Source organism: Rattus norvegicus, chromosome 2 (assembly GCF_021556685.1).
Source record: "Rattus norvegicus strain SHRSP/BbbUtx chromosome 2, alternate assembly SHRSP_T2T, whole genome shotgun sequence".
In the NCBI taxonomy this organism is placed as follows: domain Eukaryota; kingdom Metazoa; phylum Chordata; class Mammalia; order Rodentia; family Muridae; genus Rattus; species Rattus norvegicus.
Window position 1 is genome coordinate 152,996,981 of NC_141535.1, and position 22,193 is coordinate 153,019,173.

The following is a 22,193-nucleotide window of genomic DNA, read 5'->3' on the forward strand; positions in this document are numbered from 1 at the left end:
AGAAGATTGGGTTAAAGCTATTCTCATGGCTAGTGGAAAAGCCAAACACATGTTACTTTAGAAAGTCTCGAGATGCAGCTGGGTATGTGGCGTTTGCCAGTAGTTTTAAGCGCTCAGGAGGCATGGCAGGAAAGTCAGTTGGAGCCAGGCGTTCATAGCCAACTCAAGGCACTTAGTTATATATTTTTTTTTTCCTAAAAAGTTTAAAAGTTTGTATTTTGAATTTTATTTGTGGTTACTAAGTTAGGAATTTTTTTTTATTGTACTCTTAGAAATGGGACGCCGGTCTTCAGACACTGAAGAAGAAAGCAGAAGCAAGAGGAAAAAGAAACACAGGAGGCGGTCATCTTCAAGCAGCTCTTCAGACAGCAGGACGTACAGCCGCAAGAAGGGTGGGAGGAGGCCAAGGTCGGAGTCACGATCCTGGTCTAGAGACCGCCAGCCTCGCTCACATTCTTATGAGAGAAGGTTAATGCTCATAATTTGTTCCATTGTCTGGATAGTATTGTTGTTGTTACTACTGTTTTAACTTTGTATTGATTCTTTGTGAATTTCACACCATGTGCCCTAATCCCACTCATTTCCCTGCCCCTTTATATCTGTCCTCTGCCCTTGCAACCTCTTGCCCAAAAGCAAATAAAAAATAAGACTGTAAATAAAATAAACACCCCCGTCCCCCCAAAAGACCTTCACAAATCTTGTCATGGATATTGTACTGTGCCATAGTGTCACGCAGCACACTCTTTTGTTCACACATCTTTACTTGCAAACGTACACTGTAATGAGTCATTGGTCTGGATCGAGGCCCCTGTCTTTTGCTCCACTGTCAATATTGGATCTTCCCCAGGACTCCTCTTGGATTGTGTTGTTGCCCTGTGTCATGGAGACCCTGCAGCTTTGGATCTGCAGGAGTGGCCCCTTCACATGCTTTAACAGTTTATAGATGGGGTAGATGTTGGGTTGTGCTGACTCAAAGCCTTGGGTCTGGACCTGAGTGGTAGCTGAGGTGCTCAGCCTGCCAGTTTTCCCACAACCACACCAGTAGGGTGAGTTCTCCAGTATTACCCAGGCTAGCTCACCCAGTGTCAAAGCTGGCAAGGGACAGGGCTGTCCCTTCTGCTCTCATGCCTTCAGGGCCAGCTCACTCAGGCCTTCACCACCAGGACCAGCTCATTTTTATACAGTAGTGAGAGTAATGTTCTTGAGAAGCCATTGATTTTTTTTCTTTAATTTTGTTGGATCAAATAATTTTCTTATTAGTACTTAGGTTTTTAGGTTCTAAACCCCATTGTTTTTTTCTTTTTCTTCTAATCAGGCCTAGTGTTTTTATCCTTTGCCTATATGTAGGCAAGTAGATAGAAATTGGTATACTTCTTGCATTATCTGATGGCATTTGGAAAGATTAGATATCACTGTGACAATAATGTCTAGTTGTCTAGTAGTCCAATTGTGAATCATCTGTCTGGCTGTTGGAGATCAATAATCATTTATTTATTCTGTTTTCATTGAAAGAGTGAAACACAAGAATGAGACAAATGTAGATTTCTCTTTAATGCTTACGACTGAAACTCTTATTGCAGTGATGCTTCATTATGGTTTGTTCCAGACGCAGGCGCAGGTCAAGCAGCAGCTCTTCTTATGGCTCCAGAAGAAAACGCAGTCGCAGTCGTTCCAGGGGCCGAGGGAAGTCCTATAGAGTTCAGAGGTCTCGGTCAAAAAGCAGAACAAGAAGGTATGTGCAGTAGTGCTTATGCTGTGTCCACACTCCTCCCAGATCGGCTCAGAGCAGGGGGAGCTTGTTTTCACTGGCTTCCGATGGCACCTCTTTTCTCATTGGACAGTGCTCATGCACTTGTCATCTGATGGGTTTATAGGACCTGGGTCGCTGAGTGTGACCTCACTCATGGCTCTCGTCTTTGTTTCTGGCTGTGGCTTCTCATTCTCTGGCTGATGGTGGAAGAACAGGTTGAGAACTGACATACTGTGGTGTGGACTGAGCATTTATGTCTTCAGAATCTGTTAAGGCTTCTACCCCTGTTCTGTCTGTCTGTAGATAAGGCTTTTACAGGTTTAGCTGAGGTTGTTTTTGTAGCCTCCATCTGATAATGCTCTTGGCCATATAAGAGGAGGAAGTGAGGGGCAGGAGATGGCTCAGCAGCTAAAAATGTAGTTCCGAACCACGTGCAACCCCAGCACTGAGATACATGCACAGATGTGCATATACATATATAGACACATACATTTAAATAAATAAAGATAAAAACGTAAATCTTAATGAAACAAAAAAAGAAGAGAAGGAAGAGAGGTCTTTCCATTTCTGCTCAGAGGGTGTCATGAGAGGGTGCAGTGAAAAGGCTGCCATTTATAAGACAGAAAAGAGTTCTCCCAGGGAACCACTGTCTAGCACTTTGATCTTGAACTTAGAATCTAAAACACCCAAGACAGTAAACATCTTGTTTGTACTGTGGTGCTCTGCTGTGGCAGGCCTGAGCAGACTAACGTGTGATGCCTCACTGCTGTGTTTCTAGCCTTGCTTACAGGGCAGGGCAGGGAGATGTGAGGTCTGGCTATCTTGGACAGTAGTAGAAGGCGGGCATCAGTAGAGTGGGAGCACGTATTGAGGGGATTGAGAAAGAAGGGATTTCGAAGTTCTTAGACACTGAGTGTCTTTAGACAGAAAAGTATTCGGATAAATGGAAGGATAACCGTGTTTTAAAGATTGCTTCTCATCTCTGCTTAGCTCTGTTTTAGTGTTGATCTAGGGATTCACGATAGTGTGGTGGGCATAAAATACTTCATTCTCATTGCATATGAAGCTTAATTTTAGTAAAGTCTATATGCTTAGCTTTTCTGGATTTTTGTTATTTGACAATGGCTTTATTTATCCCACATAAGAAACTACTCTGTATATGTACATGCTCCGGTCTTCCAAGGGTTGGTTTTGGGGTTTTGCATTTATTCTTTTTTTTTTTTCAGGTTTTTTTTTTTTTTTTTTTTGCCATCATCTTTGCTTGGAAAATTCTTGGAACTCTTTAATGTCAAGTTTACATAACCCTTAATTCTCTTTTGAACATCACATGTAGTTTCTGATTTATAACAATTATGAGTGTTGTGACCTAAGTTTTAATTAAAATTCATAGGTGTGTTTCTTGGTTTTATAGCTAGGTATAGCTGTAGTCATGGAGACTATGGCATATTTTAATTTTGAGTAGGGAAATTCTTTCCTTTCTTTTACCTGTTCTTTTCCAGTGATTACCCGGTTACATGTTATATGAATATAAATTTTCTGTTAGATCACCTAGTTTCTATTATAAAAGCTTGGTGTTATTTTTAGTCAGATTTCATCAAATTTAAAAGCTAAGGACAGCTGACACCTTTTATCATGCTAAGTTTTACTTTAGAGCAGACTTTAGGTTTTATTTAATTTTTATAAGGAATGTTTTCCTCATAATTTTTTGCTCATTTCTTGCTAAATTTATTCCAAAGTAGTTTATACATGGAGGCTTCTGTCCATAGGAAGCCTAACTGTTTGTTACTTTTCTGGATGACACCTGTGGTACTCCTGTTAGTCTTGTGTCCTTTGCTACCCAGTCCTTTTATTGCACTAGTTCAAGTGTGCATCTCCAGGGCTCATCTACAAATACAAGAAGTTTTGCCTTTTAATTCCTATTCTTTCATTTTCTTTCTGCCCTCTGATATTATATTGCTTTTAATTTCTAGGATTATTAACTTTCCAGCATTGGAAATGATACACTTTTTTTTCTGTGATTTTACTGAAAAAATGTTATTTCTTCTGTCTCTAGACTTATAGCATGTGTATTTTTCTGTTTTAAGAGCACACCCATCACCTTCTTCCCTCTCCAAAAATGAGTGCTGAGTATTGAATTGTCTTGAAGCCTTTTTGTCCTGAGTAGAAATGACGGTCACCTCAGATCTCCTAAGGATCCGTGTTGCATTTCTGGAGTGGATCTCAGTAGATCACCATTTGTTATTTTCTTGGTGTGGTGTGAGCTTCTGTTCTCTAATTTTCATCTTCGTACTTTTACGTTGGTATTTCTGTGTGATGCTTGTCTTCTTTGTACTGCCTTTATTTGTTGCCTACATTGCTTTCCCTGTCTTCACAAAGAGAACTTAAAACTTCCCCTTCATTTTCAATGCCCAGGAACAATTTTGGGTTATTGAGACTGTGCTCTTTGAAGCTTTGTATATTCAGGAAACCCTCTGGGCTCAGTGCCATATATAATAACTTTTCTTGATTTCTTTAACAGAAATGGTACAGAATTACAATTTTTGCTTTTGATAAATGTTTTTGTCTAGTACATCATCCATTTCATGTGGATTTTAAATAACTGCCTAGATGTCTGCAAAGTTGTCCTCTAATGACTCCAGGCTTTTCTCTTACTTCAGTGCTTGTCCTTTTGTCCTTCATTAATTTACTATTACAACTGTTTTCTTATGTAAATTATCTGACAGATTACCTAAATTTAAAAGAGAAAAGTTGGGCTGGAGGGACAGCTCAGCTAAGAGCACTGGTTGCTCTTCCAGAGGTCCTGAGTTCAATTCCCAGCACTACATGGTAGCTCACAACCATCTGTAGTGGGATCTGATGCCCTCTTTTGGCACACAGTGTATGTGCAAATAGAGCACTCATACATAAAATAAATACATCTAAAAAAATACAATTAAAAGAAAAAATGCCAGGCATGGCTAGTTCATGCCTATAATCTATAATCCCAGCACAAAAGAGGAAGAGGCAGGAGAGGCAGGAATTCAAGGTCATACTCAGCTATAGCAAGTTTAAAACAAACCTGAGCTACACAAAATCCTGCTTCTGAAAGAAACAGATAAAAAGTAGGCTTTGAGTAATTATGCCTATTTTTCTGTTTTCTAAGTTATTTCTTTTATTCTCATTTCTTATTTATTTTTATTTTATGTGCATTGGTGTTTTGCCTTCATGTATATCTGTCAGATCTTGAAGTTACAGACTGCTGTGAGTTGCCATGTTGGTGCTAGGAATTGATCCTGGACCTCTGAAAGAACAGACAGTAGTCCCAGCCACTGAATGATCTCTCCAGTCTGCTCTGTACTTCATTCTCATTTGTGTGTGTATGTGTGAGCATGTCCATGCCATGGTGTTTGTATAGGGATGAGAGAACTGCTCCAAGGACTGGGCGCAGGCTTGGCAGGAAGCATCTTTACCCACCGAACCACCTTTGCTTCCCAGCCTTTGAGCCGGGAATTAATTTATAGTTGATAAAGTGTTTAGCACAGGCCAGGTGCGGCAGCACACGCCTTTAGTTCCAGCACTCGGGAGGCAGAGGCAGGCAGATCTATGAGTTTGAGGCCAGCCTGCTCTACAGAGTGAGTAGCAGGACAGCCGGGCTACACAGAGAAACCTTGTCTCAGAAAACAACAACAAAAACAGATAAGTGTTTACAGCTACAAATTTCATGAAATTTCTGCTTAATTATATTCAGTGAACTTTTTTCCTCCAAGACACTAAAATTTCCAAATATATAGCAAAGTTGATATAATTTTATATTGAATACTCATATTTACTACCTAGACATTTCTATTATCTTTCTATTTGATTTATCACATACCTACTCATTTTTTCTTTTCTGTGCACTAATTCATTCTAAAGTTTCATCCATTGTTTCAGATATATGAATATGTTACTTTTAAATAATATATCATAGGTCACTATTTCACAAATTTTTCTTTTGAAAAAAATACTTTAAAGCTTTTTCTTTTGTGGTAAAATTCATGATTTTATAGTGTATAGTTCTAAGTATACATTTGTTGAAGTTGACAAAAGCATATACCTGTCAAAATAATAGACCCGATACTTCACGTATAACTTTTCTTAATTCCTCCTTGTTAACTGAACTGGAACAATAATTTTGGTTTCTTTTTAAGTAGATTAATTTCATATGCCTATAGTCATGTACTATGTATGTTTTTGTTAAGGCTTTTATTAACCATAATACTTTTGAGATTTATTTTATATATGTTGATAATCATGTCTTTTGACTGCTGAACAATATTCTGTAGTATGACTCTCACTACGTTTTATTGGAGAATTTTGTATGAAATCATATAGTAGTGATATTTTGCATATGCCCTCTTCTGTTTATCTTAATACTTTCATTTCTATATTAGTACTTGTTACTTTTTATTGCTTAATGGTAAATACATCACGGTTTATTTTAACATACACTCATACATACATATTTATATATACTATACTAAAAGTTCTATTCATTATTGAAAATGGGACATTAAAATCCCTGACAGGCGGCAAGATAAGATGGCTTAACTGGTAAGGGTTAACTGTCCAGTCTGTTGTCAGACCTGAGGACCTGAGTCGGCTCTCTGAGGCCCACATGGTAGAAGGAGAAAGCCAGCTTCTTCAAGTTATCTTCTGACCTTCACATGTGTGCCATGCTATGTACGTACTCATGCAAAATAAGCCGATAAACTGTAATAAAATCTCCTACTGTTATTGTTACTAATCTTTCTTGTGTCATCTTTGTGAATATTTGTTTCATATATTTGTGTGCTCTGATGTTGGTGCCTATGGGTTTAAAACTGCTCTTCTGCGTTCCTGCTGAACAGACTGACCGTTTATAACGACCCTTTCCTCTGTGACAGTCTTTGACCTACAGTCCACATGGTTTGATCTAAGTTTTGCCACTCTATTCTCTTTGGTTACCCTGTATATTGAATGTTTCCATTCTTTGTTCAATATATGTCTTTATAGCTAAGGCTTGTCTATTTATTTTATTGGTTAAACTTGTTCTTTGACAATTTCATACTTGTATATAATGCACTCTGTTTCTTCTTACTCCTGCCTTCTGCTCTCTCCTTCCTACCCCTGTCATCACTCCCTCCTCCTTCCAAGTCAAAGTCTCTCTTCCATATTCATATCTTCATGTTTTCCGACCCACTGATTTTACTCAGGATTGTTTTTTGTGACCAGGGGTTTGGAACCATCCACTGGAACCTGGTGAGCTTATCATTGAGTACACAACTGAAGATAATTCCTGATGTTCTCCAGCATCTATTGGTAGTCAGAAGTTCAGTATAGAGGGGTCAAAATCATAAACTCCCCCAATCCATGATTGGCTGCAGCTGGGCATAGTTTGGTGAAGCCCAGTGTAAGCAACCACTGCTGCTGTTGAGGTCATGATCACTGCGGCGTCTGCTCTGGAGAGAGTCTTTACAGCCTTTCTTCCTATATTCATGCACTCCATTCTCCCTGTCCCTCTTTTCTGATGTTCCTTAAACTTTAAAGGGGAGTATAAATACCCTGTTTAGAGCTGTCCTTAGGTTTGTCACATATAGTTACAACTTTGACCTGTTATGAGTTATCTGAGTTCATCGCAGTTCACTATAAAGAGAAGTTTCTGTGATTTAGGCTGTAATAAACATAAGTATTTAGAAATTGGTTTGGTTCTGTGGTGGTTGGAATGAATATGGCTCCTGTAGGCTTATAGGGAGTGGCAGGCACTATTAGGAGGTGAAGCCTTGTTGGTGGAAGTTTGACACTGGGCGTGGGCTCTGAGTTTTCAGATGCTGGAGCCAGGCCCAGTGTCTCTCTTCCTGCTGCTTCCTGATCCAGATGTAGAACTCTTAGCTCCTTCTCTAGTACCATGTCTGCCTGTGCCTGCCATGCTTCCCTCCATGATGATAATGGACTAAACTTCTAAAACTATAAGCCAGACCCAATTAAATGTTTTCTTTAATAAGAGCTGCTTGGGTTGGGGATTTAGCTCAGCGGTAGAGCGCTTGCCTAACATGCGCAAGGCCCTGGGTTCGGTCCCCAGCTCCGAAGGGGGGGAAAAATAAGAGCTGCTTGGGTCTGCTGTCTTGTCACAGCAATAGAACATTATGACAAGTTCCATTCCAATTTAGCCAAAAATCACTAGTGAATTCCATCATCCATCCCATCATCTCCCCAATCATGGGTTTTTGACCACGTTTATACTTTTGTAAGGCTTGTGTCTCTTTTTTTTTCTTTTCTTTTTTTTTTTTTTTTGTTGGTTGGTTTTCTTTTCTTTTTTTTTATTGGATATATTTCTTTATTTTACATTTCAGGTGTTAAGGCTTATGTCTTATAGACAGCAGCTAGTTGCATATTGTCTTGTTAATGCATCCAGTTATGCTATGATTTTGTTTGATGGTTTGGAGAGATTTAACATACTTATATTTAAAGTAATTACAGGGTAAAGGGTATAGCTCAGTTGGTAGACAGCTTAACCTGTGGAAGGCTGTGCCCAGCTTCCCACCACATAAAACTGGGCACACATTTGTTTTTTGTTTGTTTGTTTGTTTGTTTTGTTTTTGCCACTATATAATTTTTATTCAAATATATAACTGCGTTACTTTTTCCTTTCCTTCTTCCAGCCCCTCCCATGTCCCCTCCCTCCAACTCTTCTCTTGGCTCTTTCCCGCTCTCAAGTTGATGGCTCCCTTTTCTTTTATTCCCTTTCCCTTTTTATTAAAGATAGACAGCCAGGGCTACACAGAAATCCTGTAATCCAAAAAACCAAAACCAAACAAACAAGATTCTTTTCTCATAAGATATATCCTGATTACACTTTCCCCTCTCTTTTCTCCTCCCAGTTCCTCTCTGTGTCACCTCCCATCAAGGTCCGCTCCCCTTCTGTCCTTTAGTAAAGGACAGGCTTCTAAGAGATAACAGCAAAAGATAACAAAATAAAGTAGAATAAGATAAAGGAAAGCCATTACATCTAAGCTAGACGAGGAAAGCCAACAGACAGAAAAGAGCCCAAGAGCAGGCACAAGAATCAGAGACCCACTAGTTCATACACTTGGAGTTCCATAAAAACACTAAGCTAGAAGCTATAATATATATCCAGGAGACCTGGCGAAGACCCTTCCAGACCTGTGCAGGTCCTGTGCATGCTGCTTTAGTCTCCGTAAGTTCTTATGAGCTCTGCTCAGTTGATTCAGAAGGCCCTGTTCCTCTGCTGTGGAAGATTCCATTCCCTCTGCCTCTTACACTCTTTCCTCCTCTTCATCTGTCTTCCCTGAGCTGTGTGTTGTAAGGTTTCTCTCTGTGTTTGCAGTGCCTGGCTTTGGGTTGGTTCTCAGTTGCTACAGGAAGAAGCTTCTCTGATGATGGCTGAATAAGGGATGGATCACATTTATCTTTCTGGGTCTGGGTTACCTCACTCAGGATGAACTTTCCTAGTTCCATTAATTGGCCTGCAAATTTCATGATGTCATTTATTTTGAACATTTGAGTAGTATTCCGTTGTGTAAATGGACCACATTTTCTTTATTCTTCTATTAAGGGACATCTAGTTTGTTTCCAGTTTCTGGCTATTATGAACAGAGCAGCAATGAACATGATCGAGCAAGTGTCCTTGTGGTAAGATGGAGCCTTATTTGGGTATATGCCCAAGAAGTGGTATAGCTGGATCTTGAGGTACATTGATTCCAACTTTCCGAAGAACCACTATATTGATTTCCATAATGACTATTAGTTTACACTCCCACCAGCCAAAAAAAAAAAAAAAGAAAAAAAAAAGAAAAAAAAAAAAGAAAAAAAAAAGAAAAAAAAAGAAAAAAAAAAGAAAAAAAAAGAGAAAAAAAAAAAAGTGTTCCTCCTGTTCCGCATCCTTGACAGCATGAGCTGTCACTTGTGTTTTGGTCTTAGCCCTTCTGACAGTGTCAGATGGAAAAGTGGTTTTGACTTGCATTTCCCTGATGACTAACGATGGTGAGCATTGCTTTAAGTGTTTCTCATCCATTTGAGTTTCCTTTTCTGAGGTTCTCTGTTAGCTCTGTGGGGATACTTTTGTAATCCCAGCCCTTGAGAGGTAGAGACAGAAGGATTAGAACTATAAAGTAAGGTCAAGGTCAGCCTAGACTATGTGAGACCCTGTCTCTTGACAACAACCACCACCAAAAAGAAAAGCCACACTAAAACAGTCAACCAGCCACCAACCAAAAACCTCCCAAAGTAATTATATAGGAAAAAACACTGTTGCCAATTGGTCAATTCTTTTTTATCTTACTGTATCTTGCCCCTCTTTTGTTCTTTGCCACCCTCCTTTGTAGCCATTTTTGGTACTAATATGTTTTCATTTTTCTTGTTTTTTAAAGATTTATTATTTATTTATGTATGTCATTGTCACTGTCCTCAGACACACCAGAAGAGGGCATCAGATTTCATTGTAGATGGCTGTGAGCCACCATGTGGTTGCTGGGAATTGAACTCAGGACCTCTGGAAGAGCAGTCGGTGCTCTTAACTGTGGAGCCATCTCTCCAGTCAGCCTTCATTTCTTTCTTTTTCCCATTTGTGTATCTTCTGTAGGTCCCTTTCTTTACAGTGTTTATGAAAATCTTACAATACTTTAAGCCAAGGCAACCTTAGTTGGATATAAGTGCTTTACTCATGCATCTCCTTAGCTGTCGGACACAGTCCAGGAATGGAGGTGTGAGAATTTTGAGTAAACAAGGCAAGACTCCTGTGACCTCAGTTTCTTCAAAACAGAATTGTTCTTGGAGTGCGTTTTTTGCTCTTCTCAGGTGTAGCAGATAGAGGTGAGTTTACTTCAGCTCTCTTATTCATATGCCTGTATGAAGTTTTGGTACATGTTGTTTGTTCTTGTGATTGAACACCTTACTTGTGCGTGGGTGTGTGCGTGCCTGTAGCCCTGGCTGTCCTTGGAACTCATTCTGTAGACCAGGCTGGTTTCAAATTCACAGAGATCTACCAGCCTCTGCCTCTGCCTCTGCCTCCTAGGGTCACAAGTGTGCGCTGCCACTGCCTGCCTGGCTCATGTGACTCCTTTGAACCCTCAGAGTATAAATTGCCTGGTGCTCTGAATAAAGTTGCCTCATTTTTAGGCTCAGCTCTCCCAGGTTCACTCTTCCAGCTAAAGTGATAAACACTTATCTATACCTTATCCTTTTGACATCACAGTTTGCATAACAATGTATTTATCATGTGATTTTAGGCTTGCTTCAGTTTTTATGATTTTTATTATTGAAATTTATCCAAGAATTAAAAGTATTTTATGAAATATGAGGCTATAGCTTAGTGGTTTAGCATGCATGAAGTCCTGGATTCAATTTCTAGAATCAGAAAACAAAACAAAACACAAAAATACAAACAACAGTATTGTTTGTATCATTCTAGTTTTGTAGTATCATGTATTACACATTTTCACTAAGCTTTCCCCCTATGTTCTTACGTTGCTGTCCAGGATTTTCTTGTTTGAACTTGCATGGCACTTTTAATATTTCTTGTAAGGCAGACCTAGCAGTGAAGAACTTCAGCTTTTGTTTATTTGAGAATTATTTTCTCTTATTTTTATAACACAGTTTTGTGTATTTTAGTGTTTTTAGTTGGGAGTTTTGTCTTCTATCAGATGCTCATTTTCTGTTTTATTTAGAAAAAAATTCATCTACTTTTTTTTTGAATAAACTTTCTATCTTTTTTTCCCCTCTTCCTCCCTGGAACTCCTGAAGCACACCTGTTTATCCAGGAATGATATCTCCTTTATGCCTTACATTTCTTCATTCAGTTTTAGTTTTGCTGTTCAAAGATAACAGTTTAAAATAATTTATTTCTGTTGAATGCTCTGGTAGGCTTTTAAGTTCATTTGTTTCACTTTTTAGTTCCAACATTTAAATTAATAATTGGTTTTTGGTTTTTGTTTTGTGTTTTTTGATGTAAGATTTTACTATGTAGACCAGGAGTGTTGGACCAACCCACCATGTAGGGCAGTGGTTCCCAACCTTTCTGATGCAGCAGCCCCTTAATATAGTTCCTCATGTTGTGACGATCCCGACCTCCAACCATAAAACTGATTTTTGTTTCTGATTTATAACTGTGACTTTGATACTGTTATGAATTGTAAGGAATGCATGTGAAAGGGTCATTTGGCCCCCATAGGGGTCAAGACCTACAGGTTGAGAACCACTTATGTAGATTCCACTGGCCTCGGGCTCAGAGTCCCATCTGCCTCTGCTTTTAGAGCCCTGGGAACAAAGTTATGTGCCACCACACCCTTTGTTGTGCTCAGTTTTAGCTTTTTCATTCTTTTATTTTGAGAGTGTAGCCCAGCTTGGCAGTGTAAACTGAGCCCAAACTCTTGGTCGTCCTTCTTCAGCCTTTCAAATGCTGGTATGACAGTTGCTCGTCACCATCATATCTGTTGTCTTCCCTGCCTTGTCCTGATTTACCTCTTCTCCTCTCCTTCATTCTCTCCTCCTCCTCCCCTTTTTTCTTCCTCCTCTCTTCCTGCTCCCTTCTCCTCTACTCCCATTTTTCCTTCTCCCTTGTTTCTGGTTTCTGGCCTCTGCTAAGGTGCTTTCTAGAGTCACTGAGCTGAGCTGAGGTTTGGGGAGAAGCAGGTGTTTGCTGCCACTTAGCTTTTTCTCCAGTTTTCTGATGGTAGTTTGATTTGTAGGTTGCTATTCTGACTGTCTCTGTTCGGCTCTGAGGCCTGTGCCTTTTGGCTCGGACAGTCATTTTGCTGTCAATCATTGTCGGGTTATTACTCTTTTTTAAATAGTTATTAAAAAACCCTAATATTAGACTAACAGGCAATTCGAAAAAAATCTTACAGAATTCCCATATCTTTAAAAAAGATATGTAACCTCACTGTACTTAATAGGTTATTAATAATGTGGCAATTAACCCATAGATATCATTTATGTCTCATTAGTTTTCTGAGCAGTGTGTTCTTTGCTCATCTTATATGAGCTGTTTTTTTGGTCTTCATGATTAGACATGTATTTTTGGTAAGAATATCAACTGGTGAGTGCTCTTTAGTGTTCGGTATCAAGGTGTTCATGATGTTGCTATCGTTCATTGGTGGTATCACCGTGTGTGCGGAAGGTGCCAGGCTGTGCCTGCAGAACCACCATCTTGTCTTGTGCAGTCGAGAGATACCTTTAGAGGGGGATTTTTCAGATTATAAATTCATGACTTTGTAGACATTGACTTATGAATTTTTAAAGTGTATCTCATCTGAAATAATCACTTAACATTTGCTTCATGATATTTCTAATTTTTGTGGGTGGCAGGAGTGGAGGTTTAGGCTCATTTACTTTAATATTGAGGTCTAGCACCATCATATCACCAGAGTTTCAGGGTTTTGTTTTGAAGAGTTATTTCGTTTTGCTTATATGTATGTATTTATTACCATGTATGTGCTTGGTGCCTTTGGGCCAGAAGAGGGCATTGGACTCCCTGGAACTGGAGTTAGAGATGATTGTGACTCTCCACTGTCAACCAAACCCAGATTCTCTGCAAGAGCAACTCAGCCATTTTTCCAGGTTTAGTTTCACTCTGAATAGCTTGATACCTTTAAAAAAATTAGTTGACTATATGAATAAGATTCTCCTTTAGGGATGGTTAGTTTGGCTCGATTGCTGTAGTTTTACATCAGTCTTAGACAGGTTTTGTTACTATCTGAGGGAGTTCCTGCAGGTGTCATGCAGGGAAGTGAGCTGTGCAAAGAGATGAGAATGAAATCCTGGTGCAGGTTGACTTCATCAACCGGGATTGGGCTTCAGGGAGTCTAATTACAGGCAGTTAGACAAAGGTCTCCATTAAAGGAAGCGCAATTACATTGAAACTCAACTCAGGGTCCATGTAATTTCTTCCAAGACAGTAGATCCGACCTGGTCTTGATCATACAAATAGCATAGAGGACATTTGGGTTGTTAGCCACCCCTGGTCCTTGTTGTGGGAACTTGGAGGAGCCTCTGGCTCTAAGGGTCATTTAGATTACTATCCACCTCTGTCCTGGTTGTAGGGACTTGGTATGGGCTGGCCCAATAGGTAATGCAGATCACCAGTCTGTTACTCACTTCCAAGTCTCAGTCTTCTGAGTGCAAGAACAGGTTTTTCATCTTTCCCATTGGAAAGGCAGTCTTGTGTGCTTAACCTTTCTTCTTTCTCTGGAGATCTGTGGGTATGCTCCCAACAGTTATGGTTCTGTAAAATAGGTATTATTTACATATCCATATGCATTAGAGTCAACTCCTTCAAACAAGTCTGCTGGAATTGGGGAAGGGCAGTTCATTGAGTCAGTAGAATGGAAAACTGAATGTTGGGTCTTCAGTGTGTGAGCCTGTGTGCATCTTTATTCATTTCTTTAGTTTCTCTCAACAATGTAGTATTCAGTGTAAACATTTGTATGTTATTTTAGTTAGTGCTGCTTTGACTAACTAAGAAATGGTTTAACCAACATAAATTTATTTCTCACAGTTGGTTGGGTTCTGATGAAGGCTCTTTTTGTGGATCCTGGATGACTGTCTTCTTGCTTTGCTTTTCCTCCTGCAGTAGAGAATAGTGAGAAATGAAGCAATCTTTATCTTTTCTCTCTGTCAGGGAACTAACCCCACTATAAGGGTCTCATTCTCTGGAACTGATTACTTCTCAGAGGCTGGCTCTTCAGATAATCCTTTGGAAAGATGAGAGTTTAGATGCGTATATTTTTAGAGGCTGCCTTTGTCAGTGTTCTAGTGCTGTGGAGAGATACCATGACCGTGACAACGCTTATAAAAGAAAGCACTTAATTGGGAGCTTGCTTACAATTTTAGAGGTTTGGTCCATCGTCATCATGGTGGGGAACATGGTGGTATACAGGCTGACATGGTGCTGGAGAAGTAGCTGAGAGTTCTATATCTGGATCTGTGGCTAGCAGGAAGGGTGAGATGGTAGGCTTGGCTTGGGCTCTTGAAACCTCAAAACCCACCCCTAGTGATATACTTCCTCAAACAAGGCCACACCTCCTAATCTTTTCAAATAAGTGCCACTCCCTAATGAGCAAGCATTCAAATCTGTGAGCCTGCAGGGGCCATTCTCATTCAAACCACCACAAAAACGCACAGATAATTGTGTAGAGCAACATATTTTGGTATATCTATTTTCATGCTACCGAATGTTCACTTACATTTGCTCTTTAATAAAAGATATATTCTGGGCACATGCCTATAATTCCAACACTTGGGAAGTGAAGGCAGGAGGGTGAGGAGTTCAAAATCATCGTTGGCTGTATAGCAAGGAGTCTGAAGTGTATCTGAGCTATAGGAGATGCTGCTTCAGAAAACAGAAACCAAATATTAAACAACAAATGCAACAAGATATATATGTGTATATGTAGATTTATATGTTGATAAGAATAAAAAATGCAAGAGATTGTAGTTGTTACTCGTTTGCCATTTTAGACGTTTCCTACGGTATATATGATACTTTTTAATTTATGAAATAATGAAGTAAATCAATATAAAAACTAACACTGGACTACTTTATGATTTATGTTTTCAATGACTTGCTAATATGTAGACACACAATTTTATATTGTATAGAACATATTATATAATTTTTGCATTTCATATATCGTGTATTTTCTGCCTATTTTCTGACATATAATATTACTGCTCTCATTAGTTCCTCTAGATTTTCTGAAGATTCCTTAAGATTTTCTCTGAAAACATTATTGTCTGATAAGTAAGCATTTTACTCCTCTTGTTTGGCCTGTTTATTTCGTTTTCTTGGCTCCTTTCTAAGTGTAGTGTGTTCATGTCAGTGTTAGAGAGGACTGATAGGGTGTCATTCCTGCAGTGTTCTCTGTCCTAGGGAAACACCCACTCTTTTACCTTTAACTACAATGTAAACTGTAGGCTTGGTTTGTTTGTTTGTTTTTTTCTTACTGCTTGTCTTTTAAGCCTGAAGAAAAATTTTTCCATATCTTACTTGCAGAGAAAAAATTTTTTAACATTAATTAGTGTTGACTTTTGTTAGTCTATTATCTTTCAAAATAAACTGTGGTTTATTTTCCAGTGTCTTTTCATGTTTTTCATCTTACCTCTAAATGATTTGTCTGACTTTGGTAGTCAGATGTATTTACTGAAGATTAATTATTTGATTTCCTTTTCTTTGTTTTTGTGAAGGTATAGCTCTGGGTTGCTCAGACTGATTTCAAACTCTTGAGGTCAAGTAATCCTTTGTCTCAGTCTTATGAGTAGTGGAGTTATAAGCCTGTTCCAATTATAATTTGTTTCATTACTTAAACATTTACATTTTATTTATTCTCTCTGTGTGTGTGTGTGTGTGTGTGTGTGTGTGTGTGTGTGTGTGTGTGTGTGTGTGAAGACACCACACAGGAATCCTCTTCTTCCACCAGGTGGGACCTGTTGAATAAACTCAAGTCTTCCGGCTTGGCAGCAAGTATATTTACTCTTTGAGCCCCGCAGTGAGCCCGGCAGTGAGCCCCGCAGTGAGCCCTGCAGTGAGCCCTGATTTTCCTTTGATTTCCTAATTGAGAGATGGTGGTATAATTATTATATTATTGTATTGATAATATAATTTGTTGATTTATATTCAGAAGACCCATTATATATGGTTATTTTAGGTTTTCATTATAAACTAGGACCTACCAGATAGCTATTTCCCATTATTGCGTTTCTAAGCTTATTTGCATGAGCCATTTCTTCACCAGAGGCATTGGGTTGTTTTTTGAGGATTTCCCTACAACAAGCCTGATAGAGACACTATCTAATACGCAAGTTCTGGGCTGATGGCCAGATAGATCTTGTACCACTGAATAAGGTAGAAGAAAGAAGGGAGGTTATCCCTGACCTCAGCGGCTGGCCCCCACATGTGTGTCACCTTCCCTCATGCATACATATGCAAACATGCATATAATACTAATGTATGAAAATGGAGTAAGAAAAATAATACATCTGTAGACTGTGTATATAAAGTTATTAGTGAAGATATTGATTATTGTGTGTTAAAGTCATGAAAATTATAGTATGTTTCACAGATAGAGCAAATGACTCATATTTCCTAATGGAAAGGAGTGTAGCCTAGTTTCCGGAAATGTAGTTGTTTAATAACATTTGTTTCCAAAGTACTTTGTATTGGACTTATTGACATATACCTATAATCTTATCTCTCTGGAAAGTCAGGCAAGAGGGGTACATGTCCAAGGCCAGAAAATGTCTCAAAAAATTAAACTTCCATCACCACCACTATAAAAAACATCATTCGTAAACTGTAAAGGTGGCATTTTTCATAAGTAAATAATTTTGATTCTTTTCTTTCTTTCTTTACCCATTATAATATATTCATGGATTTACTTCTATTTCATTGGGTTTTAGAGGCTTAACAGAATTTTAGAAAATGTTTACTTCTCATATTCCCGGTGTCCCCATGTAAAGAACAAAGGCGACATTTCTGATCTCATTTTGTATATATTCTCTTCTGGAGTATTAAGTAGAAAGGTTGGATTACCTTTTAGTAAAGTAATCTTTGTCTTTTCTTAACTTGAACAATATTGATATTTTTCAAATTAAAATTAGATTAGATTCTCTTAAGTTTGTAAAATTATTATTCTAATTCATATGAAACAAATGATTTTTATTCACATAAATTCTAAGTAAATATCTGGGAATCATAATTTTATTTTGGATGATCTTTTCTTGTTTTTTTAATATTTTTCTCAGAGTTGTTTTGATTTTAATAGTTACTTTCTAACCAACAAATAAAGTCAAAACCTCTTCTGCATTCATTGTTTGGAACCCATTACTGCGTTTACAAACAAGCATCATTGAGGCCCCAGTTAGAACTCTAAGTATATAGGATCATGTGCAGATGTCGGCATAGGCTTAAGTATAGATTTTATCCTTGGGTGGTCTCTGGTTTTGCAATGAGTTGTGCTTGAGTTCTGGAATGCACATTTACCTGCAAATCAAAAATGTGGTGAGGAGAGATTTTAAATGACATTGGAGGTTTTCATTTATTTCTTATTACTGCTTTAAGTTTTATTGTGATTATATAAGTATCCACTTAGATTTTTTTCATAGTTTAAAATGCCTCTGGAATAATTATTAAATTTAAAACATTTAAATAAGAATATTTTAATATCCAATTATGAAGATGATAGAAATGATACAAACAGTTGATTTCCCAGATTTATTCTTTTTTAACCTATTGATTTTTGTTTTGCTTATATCTGAAAATGAGGAAAAAATGTGTGCTTAGAGAGCAATTATTTTATTTTATTGAGGACATATCTTAAAAGTCAAGAAGTGAAGCCGCTTGGTAATGCTATAAATTTGAAACTGTCCTACAGCAAGACACTACGATGCAAATATGACTTAATAAGATCACAAACTGAATTTCAGTGAAACAACCAAGATTTACATTAAATTAGGAATTTTAAAACTGATTTAGTTTGTTTTACTGAGCATTTGCTTAATAACATTTTGCCTTCTTGCAATCTTTTTAAAGACAATAATTCGTCTGTGAAATGCAGGCACATCTTCAGTGGAAAAATTGAAAGTAACAGCTCACTTTCTGAAACCACACATATAGCGATATAAAGAAATATTTCAGCTCTACAAAATTTAATAAATCATCCCATTTCCTAATTTGATCATATTAGATGCTGATGTGGAAGAAGCATTTCAAATACCATCTCCTCATTAATATACATCAGTCTGGGGAATAGAATGGAATACTTATGCAGAATGTCACAGTTACTGTTTCTTAGTTTACTAAGTGGAACAGGTTGATGTGATACCGGGTGCTATTTGTCAATGTCTTGTTAAAATGGTTTGGGTCGAGTTATGGAGTCCAGAAAGACGGCGGCTGATAAATCAAGAGTGGATTGAGTGGACAGGAGGCAGTGATTGATATTGTGACAGGATATGAGGAAAGGAACCTTGATGCAAGCATGCATGATACTGAATATGAGAAAGAAGATGGCCCCGGAGTATGGATATTATTCAAGGAAATGAGAATAATATTATCAGCCTGAAAATATTGCTGGGTGAAGATTAGGATACTTCTTATTAGAGCATAATACTTTGCCAGAATGGTAGAGATAAATATGTAAAAATTTATGTGAGAAGAATGTTTAACTTCTTATTGAAGACTCTTGAATGATTACTTACTTTAAAAAATAGTTTTAGCATTATTTTTCCTAACTATGTCATATGTAAGCCATGTGTTTATATATGCTCTAACTCTTGAAATTAATCTTAAAGATCAATTATTATTACTTATTAATTTCACAGAACTGTATGTTCATTGATAAATGATGAAGATAGTTTACTATCGTTCCATTTTCCCTCATAAAATTATGTTGTTCCTGCCTTCAAGTGAGGAATCATCATTGCATTGTTTGCAGCATTGTTTAGGTGTCATTTTGAGCTGCAAGCAAAAGGGTCTTGATGGAGCTATTGCATAAGGATTATGGCATAGGTGCTGAGCGGTCTCTGCTGATTGTCATTGAAATGCTAGTTGGTGTCAGGAAACTCCTGGGGATCTTTACTTTTGTCCTTGACAAAGTATGCGTAGGAAGAACTTTCTTTGCTGTCTTGTTGGAAGTGTTCTGTAACTAACATAGGCAGAAGAGGCTCTTTGGATGGGGATTTAGTTAACCTTTAATTATCTCTGTGATTTATATTATATTTGTGAGAGACAGATACACAGTTGCTAAATAATTGTAGGTCTAATATTTGATTTTTATGTTTAGTGGTTTTTTTCTTCTTAAGTTCTTAATACTTTACAGCTCAGTTTCTTTTCTGGTATTTAACAGAAAGAATTTGAAATGAGGCATTATGAAATATTCAGGTAGCCTGAATCATTAGTGATGAGTTTATAGGTTTATTGACAGTGTTTTTCCAGCCTTAAAGATTCTGTAATAATGTGAATAGGTAGTCTTTAATTTCTTAAGACTACTTTAATTAGATAAAGCTTTTGTTTCAGAGTTTCTCACCCTCAATATTTGGATAATCAGTAAACAACATTTATTTGTTTGTTTGTTTGTTTGTTTGTTTATTAGACAGTTTCTCATTGTGTTGCCCTGGCAGGCCTAAAAATCACTATGTAGACCAGACTGTTCTCCAACTAAGAACTTAGACTGACTCTGCCTCCTGAGTGCTGGGATTAAAGGTTTGACCCACCACTTGCTGCTAAGATATGTAAATTCATACATGCATACATACATGCATGCATACATGCATACATACATACGTACATACATATATATATATCTTATTTTTTCCATTCTTAACTGTGCTATTCAGTATGACAAGTTATTTTTTCTTCCTCTTTTGGTGCTAAGAGTGCACCCAGGATCTTGTGCATGTTAGGCAAACAGTCTACGGCAAAGCTACCTCCTTGGCCCTCTAAAATGTTTTTATGAAGTTCAGATTGTTTTTTCATGAATATTTAAGTCAAGAAAAACAGTCATTTCCAAATTATTCATTTCTTATTTGTTATTTCCTGGAATTTGTCTTTAGTAGTTTAGAATACAATATAAAATGTTGGTAAGACCACTATCCCTTTGTGATATGTCTCCTCCCCTGTGTTTCAGTCGCATCCACACTTAGTCATAACATGTCAATAATAATTCTTCTGTCTGTCTTGGTTGCCTCTGAAGGTGGGTTATTTCTCCACTTAATCATTTCTTCTTCTTTCGTTTGTAGGCGTATGGTGTATATGGTGTATATGTGTGTTCATGTTCATGTGTGCATGTGTATATATTTATGCAGATGCACATTCATGTGGATGTAAGATGTCTTCTCAGTCTCCCTTCATCTTACTGTTTGAGATAGGGTCTCTCTTGAACCTGGAGGTCACCGATTTGCTTAAGCTGGCTAGCTAGTGAGCTCTAGGGTTTGGAGTATAGTTGTGTATTGCTGTGCCTGGATTTTATGTGGGTGCTGGTGATCTGAACTCAGGTCTTTCTTCTTGTACTGTAAACACTACTGACTGAACTCTCTCTCCAGCCTCTACTTACTGTTTCTTCCCTACCTTCTTCGTTCCCTCTTTCTGACCCTTTGTCCTTCCTTAGCTTTTGAGACAAGGTCTCAAAGTATATCTTAGGCTGATGAACTTGTGATCCTCCTGCTTCAGCCTTCTACCTGTGAAAGCATGGCGATGCGACTAACCCAGTGGTTCTGATCAGTTACTTGCATTGATGTTACTGCCTAGTTGGTTGTCTTAGTTTTTTCCTGTTGCTGTAATAAGACACCTGAGAAAAATTGACTTAAGGGAAAAAGGATTCATTGCTCACAATTCAGTCCATCATGGTGGGGAAGTCAAGGCAGTGGGAGCTTGAAGCCGATGGACATATCACATCTACAGTAAGAACAAAGAACAGTGCATGCTGATTGGGTCAGATGACTCCATTTTTATAGAGTCCCAGATCCCCTACTTAGAGAAATGGTGCTATCTTAGAATACTCCTAGCTGAGTCTAGATCTCATCAAGTTGACAATTATCACTAACCATCACCATTAACTTTTAAAGTAAAGGACATCTTATTTTATTAGTTCCTAAAGGAACTTATTTAAGTTATAACCTCTTTTATTTAAGATTTATTTATGTCTGTGTGTTCTATGAGTGTGTGCCTTATGGGTTTGGCTTCCTAGGAGGCCAGAAGAGGATATCAGATCCCTAGGAGGTAGGACTACAGCTGACGTGGGTGCTGGGAACAGAACTCACTCCTCTGCATGAGCAGCTCACGTTCTTAGTCAATATCTTTTAAGTTAAAATTTAAATAAACAAAGCCCTGAAGAGCTCTTGTATTTCATATCCTGTAGAGCTCGTGTGCACTGCACTACATGGCTTATCAGTTTGTAAATTTGTGTATAATGAACGGTTCATATGAAAGTTTCTGTTCGACTCAGTTTATAATTTTCAGAAGTGACTGTGGGACCCTGGAGATGTCTGGATACTGAGTTTTTTTAGGTTGGCAGGTTATTTTTAATTAGAGGCATGAGTCACTAAACAGCAGGTTAAGTTTTGGGGAAATAGATCAGGAGGCAAATTTGTTGTCTGGACTTGATAGAACGTACTTCACAAACCCAGATGGTAGAGTTCAGTCAGTGGCAGGGCATTCGAAAGATGCACTAAGCAGGAGATAGGAAAGCCACACTTTTATATAGTAAACCTGCTCTTTACAAAATAGCTAGAAGTACCTTTAGAGATAACAAAGCGTAAGGCATAGAAACTTGTAACATGGTTGTCATTATTAGTGTTACCCACTTTACCTAGTTTTTATGCCATATTTTTCTAATAGTGGAAGCGTCCATCAATATGTATACTATGAACTTAGTAACTGTGAAATTAGAATGGCTATGATAGTAAGTCTTCAACGTTGTTATATATGATCCTATCG

General features: G+C 37.9%; 1 protein-coding gene across 6 annotated transcripts in view; it reads left to right on the plus strand.

The window, feature by feature from the left end:
- The window catches only part of Rsrc1 (arginine and serine rich coiled-coil 1), a 386,283-nt gene that overhangs the window by 13,397 nt on the left and 350,693 nt on the right, over positions 1-22,193 (plus strand). For all 6 annotated transcript variants that reach the window (XR_015665494.1, XM_087626973.1, NM_001014172.2 and 3 more), the window contains 2 exon segments: positions 273-468; positions 1,607-1,732. Coding sequence is in view for 5 of the 6 variants with exons in the window: in XM_087626973.1 (XP_087483099.1) it covers positions 275-468; positions 1,607-1,732 (320 nt within the window). In the remaining variant the exon portion in view is untranslated.